The sequence below is a fragment of the Oenanthe melanoleuca genome, chromosome 1, assembly GCF_029582105.1.
Source record: "Oenanthe melanoleuca isolate GR-GAL-2019-014 chromosome 1, OMel1.0, whole genome shotgun sequence".
NCBI lineage: Eukaryota > Metazoa > Chordata > Aves > Passeriformes > Muscicapidae > Oenanthe > Oenanthe melanoleuca.
In genome coordinates, this window is record NC_079333.1 from 23,795,855 (window position 1) to 23,819,901 (window position 24,047).

The 24,047-nt window shown below is 42.8% G+C and overlaps 2 protein-coding genes across 6 annotated transcripts in view; both read left to right on the plus strand.

The window, feature by feature from the left end:
• LOC130248774 (galactosylgalactosylxylosylprotein 3-beta-glucuronosyltransferase 1-like) overlaps positions 1-5,025 on the plus strand; it is a 28,127-nt gene extending 23,102 nt beyond the window's left edge. For both annotated transcript variants that reach the window (XM_056482795.1, XM_056482786.1), the window contains exon 6: positions 1,684-5,025. The gene's annotated coding sequence lies outside the window, so the exon portion shown is untranslated. The remainder of the gene's footprint in view (positions 1-1,683) is intronic.
• A 3,758-nt stretch (positions 5,026-8,783) lies between these two features.
• On the plus strand, positions 8,784-23,357 carry LOC130248814 (beta-1,4-galactosyltransferase 3-like). 4 transcript variants are annotated; one of them, XM_056482836.1, is made up of 6 exons: positions 8,784-9,352; positions 15,690-15,925; positions 18,481-18,671; positions 19,282-19,404; positions 21,765-21,869; positions 22,749-23,357. In XM_056482836.1, the coding sequence occupies exons 1-6, from the start codon at positions 9,115-9,117 to the stop codon at positions 22,906-22,908; spliced, it is 1,053 nt and encodes a 350-aa protein (XP_056338811.1). In that variant the 5' UTR covers positions 8,784-9,114; the 3' UTR covers positions 22,909-23,357. The 4 variants fall into 4 exon arrangements, with proteins under 4 accessions (XP_056338811.1, XP_056338815.1, XP_056338822.1 ...); XM_056482840.1 differs by having other exon boundaries at positions 8,796-9,352; positions 22,767-23,357; XM_056482847.1 differs by lacking the exon at positions 19,282-19,404 and having other exon boundaries at positions 8,802-9,352.
• The last annotated feature ends 690 nt before the right edge of the window (positions 23,358-24,047 follow it).

Below are 24,047 nucleotides of genomic sequence, written 5' to 3' on the forward strand. Positions count from 1 at the left end.
AGATCCAATAGCAGCAACAGGATCACTTCCCACATTCACCCATACTGAGTCTGCAGTTGCCTAAAGCTATGATTGCCCAGACTTGGCTCATAAGGACTCAGTCCAGTTAACTGTTCTGGAGGAATCACTCACTTTGTACAGGATTAACAGGCCTATAAAAACTCAGACAGTTGCCTTTTGCCTACTTGCCAGAGGAGGGGCTGACTGCTCCACTGGAGATGCACAGTGCAGACATGATGTTTTCACAAATGTGCCATTTATAGATGGGCATTTTTGTCCTTACCTCTCTCCTTGGCCAAACACTCAGCCATCCTCCATAAGAAATGCAATGCACCAGCCATGGAGTCTCACGAGAATGGCTCCCCATGAGTCATTTGTTGTGAGAAAGGAAAGCAACCAATCTAAAAGATCAAGACACTGTCACTGATTCACTCAGCAGAACTTATACCTTTATCCAAGCCATCCTCTCCAATGGTTTCAAGCAGATTGTTGGCTGGATCAGCCCTGCTGATTTTTAAGGATCTTTGCACTTTCATTAGCAGTCAGTTTGACCACAATCCCTTCTGCACCACTGTCTGTCATGTGGGGCAGCTGGTCTGACACATCAAGTTTGCAAGTGGCATCTACTTCAGGAAAAACATGCAAAGTAAATTGCTTGACAATCAAGGGCAATCAAGCAAAATCATTAGATTACATCTCTTAAAATTTTAAATTGAGATCTCTGCTGACGGCTACAGTGTATTGGAGGTCCTTACTATCAAGGCTGTTGAGCTTCAGAACCTTGATAGACATGATCTAGATAAGCCAGTCCTGAGGAAAAAAAAGACTCAAAATTGTTCCCCCGAGGATCTTCTGTTCTTAGACACAATAGGAAGAATATTTCCATCTTTCCCTCCTGCCAATTAGTCTTCCTTGAGGATCAGATCAAGCCAGTTAATTTCAAAACCTCCCAGAGCCCTCCTTCCCTTTAAATCCTGCAGATGTGAGTTATGCAGACATTGCTTGGTGTGGGATTTGGTACTCCTAATCTCTAATTGGACTGCTTGCATGGCTGCTTGCCACAGAGCAGCCAAAAGCTATCACAGCATACATCCCTGCCAACTGTATTGAAACACCCTTGAAATACAGGCTTTGCCTTCTGAAAACAGGACACGGAGATTAATTTCACCTCAATTTTTTCTTTGTTGAAGTCCTGAAAACTATCACAGAAGACTAGTGTCATAAAAACTACCTATTCTTATTGCTAACTTTTATTTACAGGCCTCCAAAAAAGAGTGTGCTTAGGTTAGCATAGGACTCCTGCTATTGTGAAATTTGGAAGCAGAGAAGGTTCATCTGCATTTCAAAAGCTTTCAGACAAACTGAATAGAAATCCTCAGATATCATTTTCCTACTCTTTTAAAAAATTAACAAAAAAGTTAAAATAATGTCTTTAAGTGCAGGCAAAAAAAATTCTGTCAGAAACGTTCTCTAATTCATAAACAAAATCTTGCAGCTAAGACTCTAGTGCAGCTAGAACAAGCAGCTCTTCAGCTGTATCCCAGCCCAAAGCCATGCACATTGTCATTGAGGAACATGTTGACTAATAGCTGCAAAGGTGCTTGTCTGAGCTAGGGGGATAGTCCTGTTACACTGGATGTTGTATTTGCACCTTCTTACCTCACCTTGTGTTTGTTTTGACAGAGGTGGAGGGCTGTGATTGTTCCTGAAGTTCATCAGCAACCACAGTAACTGTGCACCCTGCCAGTCCTGCCCAGCACTTTGCTCCACTGCTGGAGGATGATAAACACCCCCAAATGTCACCACGCCAAACAGCTCCCTTGCCCAAAGAGGTGGTAATAAGGAGAGTCACAGCTGAGGTGGTGCCCTGAGATCCTCCCCACCTAGGAGAGTAGTTATTCCCTTTCCCACTGGACCCTGTACTTTTAACCATTTGTTAAAACTTACTAGATGTGATCTTCATTCTCTGCTGTGCCCGTACAGAGGCTGAAATTCAGGATGGGTGCAGGTGCCTCCAAAGGTCTCTCCTGGCATATCGTGAAACCTCAGCACCAGTACAGCAACTGTGAACAGCAGTAGCTCAAGGACAGGAATTGCCACTAAAGCACAAACATGGACTTGCTGGCCTGAGGCTGCTGTGCTCTCAAAACAGCTTTAAAGCAAAGCTGGCATGAGAGTATCTCCCTTGGAGGGATGCACTCTGATATGTGCACAGATCAGCCTCCAGCACTGGAGAAAAAGCTGTACTGACAAACTTCGTTTGGAGTTTGGGACTTCAGAAGGGATCTGGTGCCTATCCCTCAGCTCAGATCTTCTACTGTCCCCACTTAAGGTTGTTGTGGAAAATGCCATCTGAGACCCCCAGGCACAGACCCCTCTGGATGAAGTTCCTCTCCTGCTCTGGGAGACATGGCAGGTACTGTACCTCAGAGGCCATGCCTCCGTGTTTTGCTGCAGAGAGCAGAAAGTAGGGGCAAAAATGGGTGGACTTGAATGTGTTCAAGGCCTGGAAGCCTGCTGCAGCACCATCAGGTGCTTCAGGAGCTTCAAATCATGTGCATGGACTTGCTTTCTAGACCTCCAGAGAGGAAGACAACTCTCTGAGAGGCAGGTGGGTGAGAAGTGCTCAGAGAAGAGGAACCGTCAGCCTGCAGTCATCTGCTGTGAGAACATCAAGGAATGTGGAGACATCATTGGGAAACCTATCCTGAGCACATACATGATAACTGAAATAACAAATGTGGCAAGATTTTCCAGCTGAACTTTGAAAGGAGTGTGTGGTGCTGTGAAGAGAGAGGAGTCAGTGTCATGTGGAGGGGTTTCCCTTTCCCTCAATAAAACAAGAAGACAGCCAGGTGGGAGGCAGCCTACAAAACATGAGGTGCAAATCAGGACTGAAGAAAGGATGAACCAGATTAAAAGCACAAGTGTTGGTACCATATGTGTGCGTGGGGAGTGGTGTCGCTGTGACTTTTCCAGGAAGATTCCTTGAATGACCCAGAAAGCCCTATGAGCTGATCTTTAAAACCTTCTTCACTCAGGCCACGAGAAACAAGGCTTAAGGCATTCAAAACACATCACTGATTTCACAGCTGGGAGAAAGTTATAAGCAACGGAATCATCCCTTGCCCAAGAAATTCAGGGCTAGCAGGAAACTTATTTATTTGCTGATTTATTTATACTAGAATTCTTCTCTGCCTATTCCTTGTTTAGTTTTGGTTTTTAGCTTAGGTCATATGACATATTCATGAAGAAAGAATATTTCCCTCTTGCCTCAGAACAGTAGAGCTTGGTGTTCACCAATATGTTCTGTGCTCCCTGGGGTTTCTTTACAATGGTATCTTAAACTGGCAAAATAATAAGCAACACAGCAAAGGGGACAGTACAGCGAAGGAAATTACAGTCCTTTTATGTAACAAACGTGGGTGGTACTAATTTTCTGGCTCCCAAGCAATCACACTGGGGTAAAAACATGAGCAAAGGATTGCCTCTTTCAGCAGACAGTCCCCATGGCATCTCAGGAAGCCTCCATGGAGGGGGCTCTTTGAAGGGTATCTGAGAGAGGGAGTTGGTCCATATTCCCGCAATGGAGAAGGAGCAGCCAACACATCCTGCTATAGTAGGGGGCCAAAGTATGGGAAGGGCAATGGGGATGAGATGCCTCCTTTCAGAGAGAGAGACAGGAGAAATCAAAGAATAGGCAACAACTAGAGAAATGGAGACTACATTTAGTGAGGCTAAGGCCAGGGTATGTCTGGATGAACACACTAGCAGTACAAGGCCACCCTGCCAGCTCTCTCAGTACGAAGAAAATACTGAATGGGCTGAGAAAGCAATGCATTCTCTGGACTGTAGAAAGGTCCTTACAGAGCTTACTGGCACCAGACAGCATGAAGGAAGTCCAGCAACCACAGAATGCTTTTCACTCTGCATTTGTCAGAGCTTTCCATCCTGCCCTCTGCAGAAGGTAGCAGGGCTTGCACTCCAGTGGGCTTTGCCAGCCCATCCTGCCACCAGGCAGGTGGGCTCAGTGCTTCTACCCAACATTAACCCAAGATTAAATCCATTTCTTTGTGGTTTCAATGAATGAGCAAGAACAAAGGAAAGAAGGAGCTGATTTATGATCCTCCATTTTCTCCTGAGATGGGCAAGGTTTCTGCCCGTATGAACAGGGGAGATGTGATGATTCTCTGGCTTTTAACCTCACACAGGTCCTACACAGGGTTTAGGCACTGCCAGTGAGTGCTTATAGCAAGGATCCATTCCCATTGCAACAGATCCCACCACATATATGTTTTTAGAGAGTTGTTCTTTCTACATCCTTACAAGAAAGCAAAATTACGCTTTCTGTCTGTACGACACTGTCAGTTCAGTCTTGGTCAAAGTGAGCTCTCAAGACCAGCCCTATTGCACCATTTCCATTCTTGCCCCAGCCTGGCCCTGTGGAGCAGACCTTCTGTGAATCAAGAAGTTCTGTCAGTCACTACATTGTACAGAACTGAGACCTTGTATGGACAGCATGAATGTACACAGCTGATATGCCAGGCTAGCAGACAGGATGGACCTGTTCAGCACAAATACTCTTTTCCTTGTAGAGCAGCCCGAGGACAGCAAGGACTGCTGCTGGCCAAGGCGCATCAGCTAAGGGTGGTTAAGTAACAGGCACCTCAAGTAAAGTTGGTTGCTCACCAGCAAAGCAGGGTGGGAGAGCCTAGGACAGAAGCAGCTGTCAGGGTTAAAGGCTTCAGGGGAAGTGAGTGCAGTAAGGAGGGAAGCTGCAGATCAAGCCTGAAGTATTTAAACAAGAGAAGGCATCCCAGTGCCTAGTTTTTACTAGCATATTAGTACCTGATATTCATGTTCTCTGAGATTCATCCAGCTCACCAACCAACGAATATTATAAACCTTTCCTGTTGCAGAAAATACTGTTGATGAACAAAAGAGAATGTCGAGAAAGTACTTTTTAATGGTTATTTATTTATATTGAATGGTACTAGAGCATTATTAAATATGATGTGAATAGTATGATATTGCATTGTCTTGTCTGCAGCCTAAGTGCTTACTCCTTTTCCAGGAAAACACGGTGGAATCTATAATGGGTAAAGTATCTATTTTTGGTGTTCTCATTTCAAGGCTACTCATTTCACTCTTCCTCTGACCTAAATGTTACAAGAGAAAGTCAAGCAAAAATATTTCAGGTCCCTGAGACTAGTGTCTACATTATGGAGATAAAGGAAATAGGAGACAGGAGAATATCACCTAGACTCCATTGTCTCTCATGATCTCTAGCAGTCATTCTGGGTATGGTGCCCATCCCTACCGAGATTGCTCTGTAAAGGCTCTGACCATGACTCAGAAGTGAGTGATGGTCAAAATATAGGGTAGGCAGTCAGGGAAGGGCGCTGCAAGCTGTATTAGTGAAATGTCAGCTTGACAGGAGCCCACTGTTGGCTATTCCACAAGCCTGGGAGAAGCTTGGATATCCAGGTCCTTTTTCTAAAGCACTCACTAATTCACTCTATCATTGGTCCAAGGTACATGACATCAGCTATCTGGGTTTTTTAACAGCAGGCATCCACCTCTCAGAAACATGGAAGCAGTTTTAAAACTCTTCCGAGGAAGCCATGCTGAAAATTTAGCATACCAGAGAACAAGCCAATTCATACCTGTGTAATAAAAAAAAATCACATTCACAAAGGTGTTGCTAGAAGAACAATGTGAAGTTTACAAGCCAAGATCCTGCAAAAGGCTGAGAAAGAACTGCTTGGCCAAAGTGTTTGAAACATCCACCTCACTAGAAAACACAGTATCATGATTTAAAACCACCTTACTCCCCAAAAATGAGCGACAGCTCTGCTTGGCTGAAAGCATCCACCTGTAGAAGGAGTAATGTTACCTTCCTCTTGCCTTAATGGAAACCCTGGGGACTGAGAGGGCACTGGATGATGCACTGTATGAGCACCCAGCCTGGTAGCAACCACTCTATTACACCAGCTGTTCCTCCCCTACTCGGGCCCTGCATTTTCAAGGCAGAGCTTCCCAAAGTCACTTTGCTGCACTTTCAACAGGGATCTAGTGCAGCCCCCAGAAGACAGGGCATGGAGGAGAAAGGGAGAGAAAAAGATGAAGCAAGAATGAATCTTACTAAACAGAGTGAAGCACTTCTCTCAGTCTCTCATCATGTTCAGGCCTGACTGGAGATGAGACCACACTTGGAGGGAGGGAAAGCCCCCTCCCTTGGGACAATCCAGAGGCTCTCACACAAACTTAATTTCAAGCTCTGTTGAAGATGATGTTTGGTCTGGTGGGGTTCTTGGTTTGGTTTTTTTTTGTATGCATTCAATTTAATTTCCCAGGGAGCTGTGTGAAAACGAGAAAGGCAGACCTTTGACTGTGAAGCCAGCCCAGTGCCTGGTTATTACAGATCCAGTCTCACATTGTTTTCCTCCATCACTGCTCTCAATAAATCTCTGCTCAAAGGTTGCTAAAATGCCTGTCACTTCCCTTCCACACTTCAGTGAAGATAGTCACTTTTTTTTTTTTTTTTTTTTTTTTTTTTTTTTTTTTTTTTTTTGCATTTAAGCAATCCAATTCATTTTTAATTCAGAACACACCCTAGTTTCCACAGCTCTGTTTAAAACAGGAGCACTGTGACCTTGAAAAGGCTCAGACCTGCTAGCACCAGGAAGTTTCGACGTGTACTTTGCTCTCCAGTCCCAGCTTGCTTGCTTGCTTGCTGGTGAGGAAAAGGGTCATGGTTGGATTTATGATCCACTCATTTTAGTGCTGATGGTTGAAGGGGAAGGAGAGGAACTGTGGTTGGTTTGGTTCCTTAGGGAGACACTCCTCGAGATTCAACTCTCCAAGCCCGCACAGAAACAGGTTCTGGCTGGCCCCTCTGCAGACAGCTGATCTGCCTAGCTGTATTTAGTTTTCCAGTCTGGAGAACAAATATACACACAGGTGAAAATACAGGGGTAGGCTGTTTCTATCTGACCTGCTTCTGCCCAAGAACTGGCACAGGGTAGAAATTTTTACAACTAAGCCCTGACTGCAAGGAAGATAGCAGAGCCACTGATGTGGGGCAGCTCTAATGGGTCCAGCTGCTCCCTTCTTCAAGACAGAGGGAGGCAGACATGCTCTGTCCAAGTTCTTCCTACACTGAGATTTCACAGTAGGAAATTTTTGACCCAAGGAGGGATTGCAAGAGAAACATAAAGCACTGCTGGCCCTGAAACAAGTGTCATCTGCGGCCCCAGGTCATACAATGAAAATCTTGAATCCTTTTTGTGTTTCACAGCTGATGCAGAGATTAATTCTTTCCTGTCCTTGGCATTGTACTTGCTGGAGCTTTCAACAGAACAGTGAGTGTTGCTTGGTTTTATGGAGGCAAGCAGGGTGGGTTTGCCATGATTGTAGAGGGAATGGCACAAGGAAAATGTTGTTGTGGTATACAGAATAAGCAACCTTTGTGGTAGCAGCATCGTGTGGATTTCAGTAAAGCAAGACTTTGCCTGGGGAAAAAAATGTTCTCTACATATTTTAATTTAAAAACCCGATTAAGTTAAAATTAAATGTGAAATGATGACAATTTGCATCCAGGCCTTAAGAAATGCACTTTAATTGAATAATGGGTTGTTCTGCGCAGAATGACTGAGATCAAGTTTCCCACAGATGTGTCCCATACATCTCAGTCCATCTCTGAAGCAAGAGTCCTCCCAACTCCTTATAAAAGTGCTATCACTTTCTCCTGCTATCTTCTTCCCATGCCATCCCATTTGGAAGGCAAACAGCAGCACACGCTTCATGAATCACCTCACAGATAAGACTGGAAGGGACCACTGGCAATCATCTGGTCCAACCCTCCTGCTCAAGCAGGGTCCCCTAGAGCATGTTCCTCTGTGTCCAGAGAGCTCTTGAATATCTCCAGGGAAAGAGACTCACAGTCCATCTGGGCAGCCTGTTCAGTGCTGTGCCTGCTCTGGGCCAGCGCACATGGGCTGGCTGCCTGGCCAGGGGCTATGCCTTGGAGCAGGATGCTGAGCTCAGGGAGCCTGCTCCCCCTCACAGGTACAGATTTCCTCTTAACTCTCTTCCCAGTGCAAACATGGCCAATGCCAACTCTTCTTTGAATCCATGTAGGAATTTAGTATCTGTAAAATGCCTTTTTCTCTCCTGCATTTAAGCAAAAGTGGGCACATGAGAGCAGGCAGATGGCTGACAGCACAATCTAAGCCCCATCTCTTTACAAAATCAGCCAGAGAAGAGAGGGGCATAAGAGCTGAAATTTTTTAGGACGGCATGGCTGTGGCAGGAGGCCTTTCATTGGCCAGGCTGCTGTGGTCCCTTTAGACACTGGCTGAGGTGTATCCATTTCACAGAATTACATAATCCATCAGTTTGGAAAAGACCTCTGAGATTATCGAGTCCAACCTGTGACCAAACATCACCATGGCAAGTAGCCCATGGTACTGAGTGCCACATCCAGTCTTTCCTTACACACCTCCAGGGATGGAGATTCCACCACCTCCCTGGGTAGTCCATTGCAATGTCTACATTTCCATTCATCTCTCCCTGGCCAGTTCAATAACCAATTTAAAGTGGAGACAACAGCCGGGTGTTGACCGAGGAGACGACACAGGGCATAGTCCAACAGCTACCCCATCCTTCTCCCTCCTTGCCCACAGCGGCGGCCGCTGAGAGAAGGGGAGAAAATACTACATCTCCCAGCATGCCGCGCGGCAGCACGGCTCTGCCCCGCCGTGCATTCTGGGAGCTGTAGTCTCGCCGGAAGCCGGGCGGGGGAGGGCGGGTGTTGCGCTTGTGCCACAGTGAGCCCGTGCCATTGCCCCGGGGCTCTGAGCCGGGTGAGTTTGGACAGCTCGTTCCTTCCTCCAGGCCGCCTGGCACAGGTCGCACCGGGAAGGGAACGTCTGGCTCTCGGCGTCCTGATGAAGCCCGGCTAAGAGAGCACGCTGCAGCCTCAGAAAGTTGGAGGAGGAGGAGAAGGAGAAGGAGGTCTGCACAGCGATGTAGCCCAGAACGTGAAACGACAGCCCGTGGAAGGCAGTTCAGCTCCTCACCGCCCTGATCCTGGAGCATGGGCTAAAAACTATGTTCGTCTCCCGTATGGAAAATCATTGTTTCCTGCTGTTTGTGTTTGTTTTCCAAGTGATATTTATCCTGATCCTCTACCGAGGTGGACCTTCGAATGTGTTTCGCGGGTTTTTAGAGTCGCCTCAGGTGGCGGATTACTCGAAGCCCCATGATGTGTACACAAACCTCAGCTTGTTCACCCGGGCTCCCAATGAGGACGCGATGTCGTACTGCTCGGTGCAGTCCCCAGTCCTGGGTAGGTATTAATCTTCAAACACCACGGAAAAGTGATTTGAAAGAACCTCTTTCATAACCCTGAACGTGTCATAAATGTAAGTTGTATCTTCGTCAAACTTTGAAACAGGTGTGCTGATGTACTTACAATGACTAAATTATCTCATGTTAATAGCTTGTGTCGTTTTTATTGCTTATGTGAGGAAAAGTATTTTACTGACTTAAAAATTCCCAGTATTAAGAGTTTGGTTACATAGATGTCAAAATTTTAGAGCAAGAGTGAGAACAGTGCATGGTGATAAGACCAAGTTAGTAATGTTTTTTTATTTTCTTGGCAGTCCTGTGTAACATGGCCCAGCGATTCAGAAACTGCATAATACTGACCTCTGACTTTGACTATAACTCCTAAGTTCTTTGTCTTAGCCTCATATCAAGCTTGTAGTTCAATATAAATTGATTAAATTGACTTTAAATCAGCTTAAAGAGGTTGTGTGAGGATGTAGATTGGCACCGTGCTCTTCATGACAATCTTTAAGTCTATGATTGTTACACAGCCTTCAAGCTTAGAAACTTCTCTGTTAGACGTGAAAGTCTGCTCACAGGTTAATTTGTATTCACAGTAGGACCAAACTGGAGCTGTTCTTAGGAGCAGCATTCATCCAGCTGTTACACTACTAAAACAGTTGAGAAATTTTAAGTCAGTACGAAGTCAAACCTAAAAAGCAGGTGTGTTGCTAGTAAAGTGGTGGTGCTCAGGCAATAGTGAATTCCTTTGACTCAGCCAGCCATGAATGGATAAAGTTCCATCAGCATGCACTGCTGTAGCTGGTTTGGGGCCATCACCTTCTTCGAGTACTGTGTAGTAAGTTACTCTTGTCAGGTTTTTCCATACTGCACAGGTTTCTGCATGTCTAAATGTTGTATACATCTAGCCTTGGACCGCTGCTCTGTAGTGGCCCTGCTTTTGTAGAAAAGCTGATCACTGTGTATGGAGCCCATTAGGAGCACAGGGTTGACCTTGGTTCATGTGGAAGTTATGTGGGAAGCTAGTGCTCTTGTGTCAAGCATCCAACTTAGATGGGAGAACTCTCCTGGGACCCTTTGGATGAGCCTGCTCAGTCTGCAGTCTTTGTAATGATGCTTGTTGAAGCTTGTTCTTTTGAGATGTTTTCTTCCTTCCCCTGTTGCTTGCAATTAAATTAAATACACACAGTATGTATGATGAAATTTTAGGATAACCTTGGGTGTGTATTTCAGCATTTCCCTCGAAAATGTTTCTAGTAAATCCTGAAATCCTGATAGCACAGAGCCTTTTTGCACAGGTGCCAGGTGTCATGGCCTCAGTGCATTGCAGCCCATTAGTTCTGGGAAGCTACAATTCTTTGTTTCAGGCTGAATTGTTTTATTTGTAAAAGCACAGCAGAAACGTGACTGCACCTAATTTGTCTCCACTACTGATGAAAATCCTCTGTCTTAAAGAGTCAAATAAGACAGCTTTAGTGTCAAAAAGAAAGAACCAAGCAATTCTGCAGCTTGCATGCAAACCATCAGATAAGTAAAAATAGTGACGCATATGGAGGAGGCAGATGCAAAGTAAAATTACACTAATCTGGGCTCTTAGAGCTGGGAAATCAGGGACTCTTCTGCCCTTCACTGAGAGTGGTGAGAACAGGGGATGTCCTGCAGGCCATACTTGAGAGCTAAAATGGAAACATAATGTTAGTCATAGACAGAAGCAAACTGTAAGCTAGCTGGAAGAAAAAAAAAGCCAACCATGACACAAAGTCATTGTGTAAGTTTTGCTGTACAAAAATACTGAGTTGGGCATATGAACCATTGTTGAGGGGAAATACAAGTAATTTGGAGCACTGATACAAATTCAGCTTAAGAAAAAATAGGTCTCTGCTACAACTTACCTTTGACTCAGTGATATTTCTCTGTAAATATAGGATGTAAATTATTACTTCTGTCACTGCATGCCAACCTCTTCAGGTGTTTTGCTTTTTTCTTAACTGAGAAGCTTGCTGTTTTGTGAGGGAGTTGTCCCTTGTTTTGTATGTGATGGACAGATATGAATTGAGATATAAATACTTTATGAATGTCTTGAATAGTTGTTGCCATCATCTCCCAAGAGACTGATGTTTCTTGGAAGATTATATTGGAGAGAGCAAGGCCTTTTAATATTAATTTCATACAATCTATTAAATGAGATTTCAAATCAATTCTTGAGGACTCAGCCTCCAGTTCAGAGCTGATAATAAGTCACTCTAAAGCATGTTAAAGTGCCTGGAAGGATGCCAAATGGCTTAAATGGTTTCTGCATCGGGGCTTTTATGAAGTGCAGCACTTTTTTCATTTATATATGTAGTAGATCATTTGGATAACTGTTTGAATGTAAATCAGCTTGCAGATAATCTATTTCCTGTCTCCTGAATCTGCAGCAACTTGGTTCTTTCAGGGTTGTGAAGTAAGAATTAAAGTATAATTGCTAGTTATCTCTGCCGTAGAGGAATTAGACTCCTGCTGACTAGTGGTACTTTTTAAACACCTGGTGGTGTCCCTTGAACGTTTTGTGACCAACAGTTTGAAAAGCATTGCAGGTATTCAGCGTCTTCACCAATATTGTGAATAAATTACTCGAGTTTCCTCAAAGGTTAAAGTTTCTACACAAATAACCTGTTGCCTGCTTCTTCCTCCTCTGCTTTTAGAAAAAGTGAAGTGCTTATATGCCAGGGCTATACTTCATTGAACATAACTAAGTAGCTTTTAAATTCAAAATCTGACTTTCTCACAGTGCATGTAATATCTCTTGTTTCAGTTCATCTTTTGTCTCATGAGGAAGATGCTTAGTGCTAGAAGGCTTGGCTTTATTTTTTCCCTTTTGGTCTAAAGGGGTACCTTCCTTCATGCATGGTATGTGCTGAACAAGTTGGTTTGGCCCTTGAAGACTTTAATAGCTGAAAGTTCTGTCTGTAACTCTGCTGTTTATAATTTGCTCATGCTATGGAAGGGTTTTTTCCAAGCCTTTCTTAGACTAGTTACTGCCTTTCACTCCCATCTGTCATAACCTTTTCATGAGCAGACCATCTGTTGTATTAAATAGCTCCTGCTATGTTTTCTATTGCTGCCAGCATTTCTTCTCTGGGATTTAAAGAGAAATAAAAAGGTGGCAGTGCCAAAATGCTGAGATTTATTTTCAGGTGCCATTGTAGCAGCCTTGTAATCTGTCATTAGAAACTGATGCTTAAATGAAAGCTGTTGGTCTGATTTTTGCTTTGTTTTCTTTTTTTTTTTTTTTCCCCAAGCACTGGTAGAATTGCACAAATATGACTCTGTTAATGTAGTGCGTGGTGTTGCGGTATCTGAGTGCAGCATTCACCCATGTTTCTCTTTGTTCATCTTGTGTAAGTTCTGATTATTCTGACTGGACTTGGTAATTACAGCTGCAAACTCTAAATGTATAGCGAGGAGTTCAGAAGTCCTGGAGTTACTTTCATAAGGTGGGGTAGATATGGTCAAAGTCAATAGGTGCCCTGATAGGCAAATATGTTTCCTAGAAAGTGAAGCAAGCAGGGAGCATGCTGTTACTGGCACCAGCTGACAACACAGCCAGGGAATTGTGAGACCTAAGTCTATACACTGAAGTTTCATATTCATTAAACACTCTCTGTGTGATGGTACAGGCACAGAAACATCTTAGGAACCAGGCCATGGAAAAAATTGCTTGGACACTTCAGGGTATTGATTCTGTACCCTGCCTCAGCAGGGATCGTGTGCTTCCTAATATGTGTAAAGATGTTTTTTTCCTCTTTTTCCAAGGCTGTGCTTTGGCAGTTTTATTTATCTCTCTTTGGTCCAGCCTGCAACTGCTCTGTTCACATTTGGGATTTAATTGGATTAGAGTGCATTAGCCTTTTGTTAGTTGGACAGCAGGGAGACATGAGAGCCAGAATGTAGCTTGTAGCCAAGGAGTGTAGGGCAGCCAGAGGTTTTTGGGAATATAAGTCACACTGATTTTATTTTTTTTCTCCCCCTTCCCTTGGCATAATCTAGATTGAGTTTCTGAGCTGATTTGTTTGAGATATGGAGCCAGCATGGGAGAACATGATATCTTGAAAAACCTGGAAAATGCAAATGTCACACTCCTAAATGGTATGCTTGGGTATGGAAAGAGAGAGCAGGAGTGAAGCTATTCACATTATCTTACTCCTACTGTCATGCTCAAATTAAGACCTTATTTCTTCTGCAATTTAAGGATTCTTGCTGCAGAATCTTACTCTGCAATACAGAGTCCCAATTGTTTTACAGAAAACAAAACCCTGTCTTTGTGAGAGAATAAAAAGTGTTAATTCCCTTTCTTGTATTTTCCTTAGAGCAATGATTTATAGTTGACATCCATGAATACAATATATAATACTTCTTTAGCAAGCTCCGTTTGTCATCAAATGAGTGGTTAATGGTGCTTTAGCTTGAAAGATCTGATAATTAGCGAGTCCAAAAATCTAAACAGCATTATGAACTACAGGTTCATAATGGATGCTTTGAATTTTGAATTTTAAGGCAAATTTAGTCCTTAAGTCTTGTTACTGCTCTAAAACCTGCAATCAGCCCAAAAGCAACCAAACGCAGAAGAACCCAAACCCCCAAAACCAGTAGAGGGATGTTGCTTCCTTCTGTGTCAGTTAAACAGGATGTGGGTGAGGGAAAGCTCAATTTTTTTGTTTGTTTTTGTCAGAATTGTAGCAGAGATTTGAATATAGGATGGACTAGAAGAAACATATTCTGGACTCGCTAATTTAGTCTTAAAACACACATGTACCTTCTTCTGCTCAAATGAAAGCTTCTAAACACCTAAATATTTTCTCTCTCTCAGGCTTCATTATCAGAATATTTTTAAGAGAATAATTTATTTCAGTGGTTTAAGAGGAAATCTGACTTGCAAGATACTGAAAACAGCCATAGCGATAATTATCAGCTTAGAAAAAAACCAAAATCTTGTTTGTAGCTGTTGAAAAACAAAACAAAACACCACCAACAAACTTTCCTTACAGACTTTTGGTGCAAGAAACCATTTTGCCTTTGGTAGCATGGCCTACAAAGAATTTTTGGATAGAACTGTCATTTGAAACCACGAGCTTCTAATTATGATTTGAGTGGAAGTTTTTCCCTAGTTCATTTAAGCATTGGATGTTAATCTTGCTCTGCATCCGTGTTTTATTTTCTTAAGAGTTCATAGTTATAGGAAGCCATTAAGACACACTGATTTGTGTATAACTACAAGTCTTCTGCTACTTCTGGAAGCTTTTCTCACTACCCAGGAGGACAGACATTTAGATAATTGTAGAATTTGTTTATTCATATTGTAACAATGAGATTTGTGTTAAAATGGGTATTGACACTTTATATGGATTATTTTTCACTTAGGACTTGTCAGTATATTTCCATCTGAAGAATGGAAAAATTCGTGTAAAAATGCAGATTATTTTTTTTAATTAGGCAAAAACTTGAACATAGCCAGTATATTTTGTACTTAAAAATGAAGTGCTGAATAGAGGAACAATCATTTATAGTTTCTTTTGCTATCCTGTGCCTGTTGCTGAAAATATAACATCTTTTTCTTTCTCAGTTCTGTCATCTGCTTCTCCCAGCATTTTGAAGTACTGCTTGCTTATCACAGTGTATCAAATGAAATAATATAGCAAATTCAGCCATTGTGGCATGTGATTATAACACCAAATTGAACTTGAAATACTTTTAAAGGTAGAGCTGACATTTCCTAAAGCAATTGTATTCATCCAGGCTTTAAACTGTTCCTCCCCTGACCTGCTTAATAGCCACTTGTACATCTTTGTACATCTTTGTACATCTTTGTACATCTTTGTACATCTTTGTACATCTTTGTACATCTTTGTATCTCTTTTGAAAGAGGCTTAAAGAAGTTTTCTAAATAAATTGCAAAAGCAAATGTGTCTGTTCATCTTGAATAATTTTCAATGTTATTTCTTTCAGTGAATACATTTATTCAAGGATCTCATCTAAGCAACACAAGACTGTAGTAGGCAGCCAGTCCCAGGGAGACGCAGGTGTGCAGCAGCCCAGTGGGACTTGCTGGCCATGCCAGGACTCAGAATTCCTGGCAGACAGTGTGTCCTCCTGGTGCTGAGCTGTGTGGAGCAGGGAGAGGTGGCCAGCAGGCAGCAGTGGAATCCATCACACAGCCACATCTGCATGGATGTTGTTAACTCTTCTCTGGTGGAGCTGCTGTCTGAAGGAGCAAACATGGGTAGCTGATCTGGTAGGTCTGAAAAAAGGTGGAGAAACATCACTAATCTTACTTATACTTTTTTCTGTCCTTACAGTTGGTCCATTAACCATCACCTTCAGAGTGCTCCCTAGTGAAAGGATAATCATGGAAAGAAATCCTTTTGTTCAGTCTGGTGGCCACTACAGGCCACCTCACTGCTTTGCCCGCTACAAATCCGCCATCCTTGTGGCCTACAGGAACCAGGAGAAGTACCTTCGTCATCTTCTCTACTATATCCATCCTTTCCTGCAGCGCCAGCAGCTCAGTTACACTATCTACCTGATTCAGCAGGTAAATCCAAGTCAGATATGCCTGCTGGGAAGCTCAGCTGCACCACTTAAGGGTTGCATTCTGAACAAGAATTGTGACTCTTCTGATGTGGAAATACTATTTTATGCATGGGCTGAGAGGAGGTCAGATATGCTGTCTCATCTCCATGCCTGCTAATGATTGAAATACCTTACCACTTGTCAAGATCATCATTCTGCTGTTAATTCATTCTGTCCTGGGGGTATAAATTTGTCACTAAATGGTTGTAACATAGAGGTACTGGGTCCAAGACAGAGACACAGCACTATGTGATCCATGTGACATAAAGCACTTTATTGTTCTCAACTTCATCTTAAATACCTTTCTTAATGTTCCTTGGCAAGCACCTGTGATTGGTTCAAAGTTCAGGCTACCCAGCTCTCTGACCGATAGCTTGTGCAGCCCAGGCAGGAACCCACTGGGTCAAATCCCTGTCTGCTTCCGAATCTTGTCCTATCACTGTTCCCTGGAGGCCTGTCTATCAGGCCAGGCTGCTTCTGCCATGTATGGCGGAATCAATTGCCCAATACAAGCCAGCTTGTACTGTGACAAATGGTTGTGCTGGTTTGAAAGTAAACCAGAGGGGGAAATTAACCCCCACACAATCACCTTGAGAAAGATTTTCAGATAGGAATTACAACTTCAAAGAAAGATTATGATAAATGCATTAATACAGAAATACTGGCTTAAAGTGACAGAGTAACATACCTGTTCCCCTGTTGGTCAGGATGGTGGTCACAGTCTTATTAAGTGATGATTGCAGTGTTGAAAATGGTGGTTCTGTAGGAGATCTGGTCCTCCTCTGTGTTATAAATTACTCACCACAATCGGGTAAGTCAATCGATAAGGCAATTTATTAGTTCGTTGATAAGGAACAGACAACGCAGCGCTGGGGACATGGGGAGTCTGTACTCCACCACACATCCATCCCACCTTTGGTCACTGCTCCTTTTATAGGCAGTTTCTTGGTGGGCTGTGACATGCCCACTGGGCTGGGGTACAGGTCTGAGCAAGCCCAAACATGTTAGCCAGCACTCAAGCAGCAGTGGCCACAAGTCCCCACCAGGTCTGGACAAGGCTCGAACATGTTGTCAGGTTACACTCCTAGCAAGCAGGTAACAGCAAGGACAAGCCTGCTTATGTCCAAACAAGCTCACATTTTCCTTATATATAAAAGCGAATACAATTCATGATTATAATGACAAAATAACAAAAATACATGAAAACAAAAAAATCAACAATTTCCAACAAAGTGATTTAAACAAATACAATTAAATTACTAGATTTTGTCGTGTGTCTCATGTCCATGCTTTTCTTTGGATTCAGTATTTTTGTTATATTGATCCCATGGTGTATTTTCATAATGACACGAATCACTATGTAACATCTCACATCTGGGTCCCTCGAGCAATTGAGCTTGGTGTCCCAAGTTCCCAAATCAAGATTATATTTGGTCAGGTTCAGGTGGTACGTTCCCCCAGGGCTGGAGGTTTCACAATGGAGTGCTGTAGTCCTATGAGGGACAGAATATTTTTGGAGTCCTTAGTGGTTGTTGCTGCTGGCTGTTCTGCTGGTGACATTGAGTTCATGATGGCCCCTTAGCGGAGACCCTTCGAGGTGGGTGGGAGGGACTGCTGCTTCACCGGAGGGAGTTACCACAGCTGAGTTGCTGCTCTGAAGAAAAAGAAACATTATCCTGCCTCGCAGGACTGCTTCTTTTTTTCCTTATCTGATTTGACAACCAGCTGTAGCCTGAGGACTGGCTGTGCACTGGGCAGCTGCTGCAAAGGACCCATCATTAAGAGTTTGTCTGAAAATGATGTAGAGGAAAGTAGAATACAGAGTTTGGTTACACCCCACATTAGCACTTTCGTTTTGTAACCCAGTACAGCGATAACTTGAGTTTTTTTTCTTTTTGAGATTTGTGTCTGGTTTGTCAGTGTGACAGCTGAGCAAAACCTGGAGACTAAGTGCTGAAGTGAAGCTGGATATTTTTAGACTGTATCAAATACAAACATGTGGTTTGGCCCTGCTGTGGGGCAGCCTGTGCAGGTCAAACAGCCTTTTGTACCTGACATGAACTGTTGTTGCAAAAGATGAGTGGCAAGGAAGCAAGTTTTTGATTCATCAGTTAAAACCAGTAGTTTATTGGGAGGGCAGAGAAGCTTTTTTGTTTGACCAAGATCTTTTTGTCATTTTTAAGTTTTAGTAAACAGTAGTCAGGGCAAAAGTGTTGCTGTGCAAATGTGCACCTGAGGATTGGCTTGTGGGTCTCTTGAAAGTCAGCCTTCTTCGGTGCCAACGTGCCAACAGTGCATAGCCCCTGTTGGCAGACACAGCAAAGCTGACAATTGTTGAGAATGTTGTGAAGAGGATGGGTGACATTTTCAAAGTTGGGTGGATGGAATTTGCAGCTAGTATTGATTCATTCAATTGAATAATGCTTTTTGACTTGACTTTTTTTTTCACTAAAACAAATTTTCTCTGAGTTATCATCTTTGTTGTTTTAGTGAAGAAACGTAGGTTTTCTTTCCCAGGTGGGTACTGGCTCATTTAACCGAGCAAAGCTGCTTAATGTTGGTGTCCGGGAAGCCATGAAGGATGAAGAGTGGGACTGCCTTGTCCTGCATGATATTGACCTGGTGCCTGAGAATGATTATAACCTCTACATTTGTGATGAGTATTATCCCAAGCACATGGCCAGTGCCATGGATAAGTTTCAGTACACGTAAGTGCCTCCATTTGCTTTCTGTGGATATATTCCAGTTGGTTCACTTTCTGTTAGAAAGTATGGTGGAAACAGTGAAAGACACAACCTTTATGAGGTTTTCTGTGTGTTTGTTTTGCTGTAATGACTTCCTAGAAAAGGATATTTTTGACTCAAGCATGCAAACTTGAATGTTTCCTTGCCTGTAGTTCCCTGTTCCACAGTTAGCTCAGCTTGGCAAATGGCTGGCAGGTTTCTATTTGACTTTCCTTCAAGAAAAAAAGTATAGGGTGGGATTATCAGATTATGTGGAATATGATGTGACAGGATACTGGTCCAAGATATGAATATTGAAACCACCTTTACTTTGGTCAGTTTTGGGGGAAGGTGGTGGGATACACTGAGGGGAATGGAACACGATGGGAATTACACTGGGTTTACTGTTTCAGGGTTTGGCATTGTCATACAGTGCCTGCAAGTATGCAATTAATGTATGCGTGACTTGGATCACACTTTGTTGTGGAGGACAGGCATTAGTCTTCAATAGTGAACTTTCAATAGCGAACTGTTTTTTGTTGACTGGGTTTTTTTAGAGAGCGGTGTTTGTTTGCTTGTTTGTTTTCTCTTTTAGTCTGCCATACAAGTCCTTTTTTGGGGGTGTCTCTGCTCTGACTCCAGAACATTACATGAAGATTAATGGGTTTCCCAACACATACTGGGGCGATGGTGGTGAAAATGATGACATTGCTACAAGGTACCAATGCACAGGACAGGCTTGAAATGGATCTAAGGCGGCAAGTGAAGCATAGCAGCACCCTAGGAAAGGAACCAAAGACATTGTTCCTTAAAGTGCTTGCATTATCATTATAATCTCAAATGCTGTTGGTATTGGGTATGCTTAATGTCAGAAGATGCTCAGAACCTATGAATCCAATCACTGTGTGCCAAGAAAGCAAAGCTTTCTAATTTCTGGGGAGCAGAATGTTATTTCACATCCTTTTGCCTTCAGTGCAAGGGGTTATAACCACTTGTAGTTGACAAGTGCCTCCACTGATATTGACAGCCCCAAGGGAGGGAAGGAATCTACAAGCTTGACGCATAAGAAGGTACTTAACTAGTTCTCAGACAGCTGGGAATTTAAGTTAAGTGCATTTAGGTTGCTCCAAGTGTTATCTAATCACTGATACTTGGCATTAAGGAAGACAAGGAATTGTCTTTTTTCTGCAGTGCTGGGTGATAGAGGAGCCTGTGTACCAGTGTGAGTCAGTGACAGCAAGAGTTGATGGTTTTTCTTGTACTTTGGTTGCCGTGGCAGCAGCATTCTATAGAAGAGTTTAGGTGCTCTGTTTAATGTGAATTCTTCAAGTATTATGGCAAGTATAATTCTTCAAGAATTATGGCTGCAGGTTCTCTATTCAGCTTTGGAATTGCACTGTGCACCTTTATGATCCAGCACCAAGGCAGGCTCAGGAGGAGTTTATAAAACTAAACTGACCATGGAAGCCTTTGTTATTTTTGTCTTGCATAATGTGACAAGTTACACGGGATTTTTTCAAAGCAGTATTCATCTGGGAATTGAAAGCCAGATTTTCTAACATAGAATTCCTCCTTTGCCTTTCAGAGAAAACCAACTAAAAGGCTGTATGGTTGTTTAGAGAGTCGGCATTTATGAAAGGAATAGAATGCCAGGAAAACAGATTTTTACATCAAGTACTATGATGCTTGGTCTATTCGGCTGTAATTTGGTTTTTGGTACCTAGGGTAGAGTCATGCAGTTATGCATAGGAGTGCACTCCTTTGAAAAGAATCCTGGAAGGCAGGTGAATTATATAGCTCCCAAAATAGCCCTTTCTGCAAGGGAATTAGAGCCAATGTTTTCAGAGAAAACTTACACTAATGATTAGCAGTGTTTTGCCCCAGAGATACATGGAGGCCATTGACAATGCTTGTTAATGATTTATTCACATTCTGAAGTCTCAACCTGCAGAAGTTAGGAATGGACTGGCTACTTTTCAATGACCAGCTGGGATCTGGATTTTAGGAGGTGCTCAAGCACTTCTTGCCATGTAGCAAAAAAATTAATGAATTCTTTTTGACATTTCAATATCCAATTCTTTAGACTTCTGTGCAAAGATGATTTTTTGCAAAGCTAGTTTAGTGTTCTTGCTTTTTGTCTCTTTATGATTGAATGTGTCATAAGCTTATGTTCAAAAAACAAGATACTTTGCCTAAAACACCAGCTGAAATTATAGAACTATAACGCTGTCAGTGAAGTGTTATAATCATCTGATGGCTCTAGCCTAACAAATATTTTTAATTCTGTAGCCTTTCAGCTTTATAACATTCCTGCTATATCAGATCCCGCTGGAATGCAGTCAAATGCTGCAAACATGCCAGTTAGATAACCTCAACTGAGCAAACATTAATTTTTACATTCACAGGAATTTTCTCTGCCTAAGGGCTGTCCTGTAGTAACAGAGGTTTGGTAGCCCTAGCACTATTCAAGTCACCTGTTATTGGCAAAGTAACATAGGTGCTATCAGCAGTGGGCTGTGGGTTACTTGGAAGTCACCCAAATGCTGGGTTTAGGAGCTCTGTTCTGGAGCCTTCAGTTCCTCTTTTCTTATCTAACTGTCCTGCAACTGAGCTTACGTATGTTTGTCTGGTGCCTGCATTTATCCCTAATCTTTTATGAACCAGTCCAATCAGGCTGTCTGAATGAATGGCATTTCTCAAAGAACAGAGAGGCGTAATCTGGTTTTGAAACTCAGGACTGGCTTCCTTTCAGAAACTGCAAGGTCTTTTTTTATTCAAAGTTTAGGTGATGGAGTTCTAGGCAGCAAAAGCTCTGCTCTTAGGAACTGCTCTTGAATGCTCTGTATGTTGTAGTTCATTCCCTGCTTGCTCTAATCCCCTTGTGCCCTGTCAAAGTGCACTGCAGCTGAGAGCTTTCTAGCCCAAGCCTGGCCTGGAGCTCGCTAGACAAGATCATGTGGCCCTGTGCTTCTTCTGCAGTTTGTTTTTATTACATTAGCACTGAAAATCATGTCTGACCATAAGCCTGGAAGTGGCATCTCTGTGTCTGAGCAAACACTTTTCTATGGTGTTTTAAAGGATTCACTTAGCAGGAATGAAGATAGTCCGGACATCACCTGACCTTGGACGCTACCGAGTAATAGACTACAATGAAGTGACAGAGATCCAAGAGCCTTGGAGGAGGTACCTGGGGGTCTGGGGGCTGCTTTGGGCCTTGTGGCAGGTTGGCTGTTGCTGTCATGTTCCCCGGCAAAGGCTACATATGCCTCACGTCACTGGTGCTTTTTCTGCTTTAGGAAGGCTATTTAAAAGCAGGCCCCCGTCAGTTTCAACTGAGTCATTTGACTCCTGTCTTCACGTTTGAAGGGTTTCTCCTACTTCCCTGCCTTTCCTTCCTATTGTGAAGGACACATGCCAGCTAGGAACCTAACACATTGTATTTTAACATGAAATTATATAGGAAGTAAAACTTCAAGAACAAAATACAGCCTGTCCTGTAAATAGGGAGATTTCAGATTGAAGAGCCACTGTGTTGTAAGTCCCCAGTATTAAAAGCTTGCTGTTCAGTCTGTGTGGAGTTACAACATGCCATCAAAATAGTGGAAAGCAATATTCTACTTTGAAGACATGAGAAAGGTGCTATGAGAGACTTTATCAAAGACTGTTTTATAAAGAAGAGCTGGAGGAGGGTGTTGGGTCAAGTGTGGTGGCAGCTTCTCATACTGACAGTGCAGATTTCTCTTTATCATCTCAAAACTCAGGTTTCCATAACAACCCTGTCAAAACCTATCTACAGCAGCCTATGCACACCGTAGCTGCAAACTAATGCATTGCATGCCCTAGTCTCTCTTAAGGTGCTGACAGCTGCCACTTTGGCTGGTCTCCCTCTCTAATCAGGGTCCAGTCTGAATTGTCCTCCTTGTTTGGAATACTCAGTGTGAACTCACTAATCTGTTCAGTCTCTTTGGTGTGAAGAATTGTCTCAGGGCTTTTCTGCCCTCTGGATGATTATTTCTTCTGCAGCTTCAGCTGCAAATCTTACCCTCTTTCTTCTAATTGCAGGTATTCTTCCTCCCTCAGGCCTCCTTCCCAACACAACACCAGAAAAACATGGAAAGCTGATGGAATGAATACATTACAGTTCAGGCTCCTTTCCAGGACCAAGCATCCTCTTTATACCAAGATCACTGTGGATATTGGATATGTTCCCCCATCTTCTTAAGAGACTGAAAACAAAAGCAGAGGTTGGGTGCCACATAGGTGTTCAGCCAATACCTCCCACTTTCCTGTGAAGTCTGCCCCACCTGAGATTAACCCTTTTACCTTTCACTTCAAACTGTTTCAGATTTAGAAGAGGCTCCAGGAACAGGGTATGACAGCCACTTAACAGTCTGTGGCTTACTGTAAAAATTGTCCAAGTTGCTGTAAAACCAACTCCTGAGCCATCTCTCTGTAACAGTAAGCTGATCCAAGTTTTCTGGAACCTTTGTGTCCTTTGTAGCTAGATAGGTCTGTCCTGCTTTATACTTAAGTGTTAATTGAGATGCAAGCCATTCTGCCAGATTGGCCTCTGACATGTTGGATTTTGAAAAGGTGTTGAAGTCAGTTACAGTTCTATAAATACCTTTTGTGAATTTGAGTAAAATAAATGAAGTTATGTGTTTGGCTTGAGTTTTATAGAATACTGAATAAGAGTGTAATAAAAGAGAAAGTTGCCCTGAAACCAGACAAACCAGAGTTTAAATCCCTGATAGCTTTTTTTCTGACCTGAACCACCACTGTTTAAATGATCTTATTGTAACTGCAAGTAATGCAGACTGAATGGGACCTGAGGCTGTCACCTAGTCTAACCTCCTGCTCAGAGCAGGGAAATTAATATATTACAGTTGTTGCTCAGTCATTAAGTATCATTCAAGGCTGAGCTGTCTTCACCATAAAATACTTCTGAAAAATTAAATACTAGTTTTTCTTCTAAGTCAAACATGTCAACAGTGGAGCTGTGACCCTGGCAGGAATGCATTTATACTTACCTGACAGTGAGATTGACACAGTCTGCCCAAATCCTTGCCCTTGCTGTAAACTTTCTTTCTCTGCCAACTTAGTCTGTAGCACTGCCTGCCATGTCCAGTTATTTTGAGAGTGTGACACAGCGTATTTTGACTTGTTACTTGAAGATACAAAAACTCCTTCTAAAAGGAACTCTCCCACGCCTGGCTTCACATCAGCATGTAAAGACAGTTAAATACAATGCAGTAAGTCAAGTGCTCTAATCAAGACTCCTGCACAAATCCAGCAGCATAGTGGAACACCTGGTTATCCACAGTCTTCCACCTGTTTTTTAAGCAAGACTTGCAGATGATA

Coding starts and splice junctions, on each gene's coding strand:
- LOC130248814 (XM_056482836.1), top strand. CDS start 9,115: ATGTTCGTCTCCCGTATGGAAAATCATTGTTTCCTGCTGTTTGTGTTT. Junction 15,926..18,480: donor CTATCTACCTGATTCAGCAG/GTAAATCCAAGT, acceptor TTTCTTTCCCAG/GTGGGTACTGGCTCATTTAA. Junction 21,870..22,748: donor ATCCAAGAGCCTTGGAGGAG/GTACCTGGGGGT, acceptor TTCTAATTGCAG/GTATTCTTCCTCCCTCAGGC.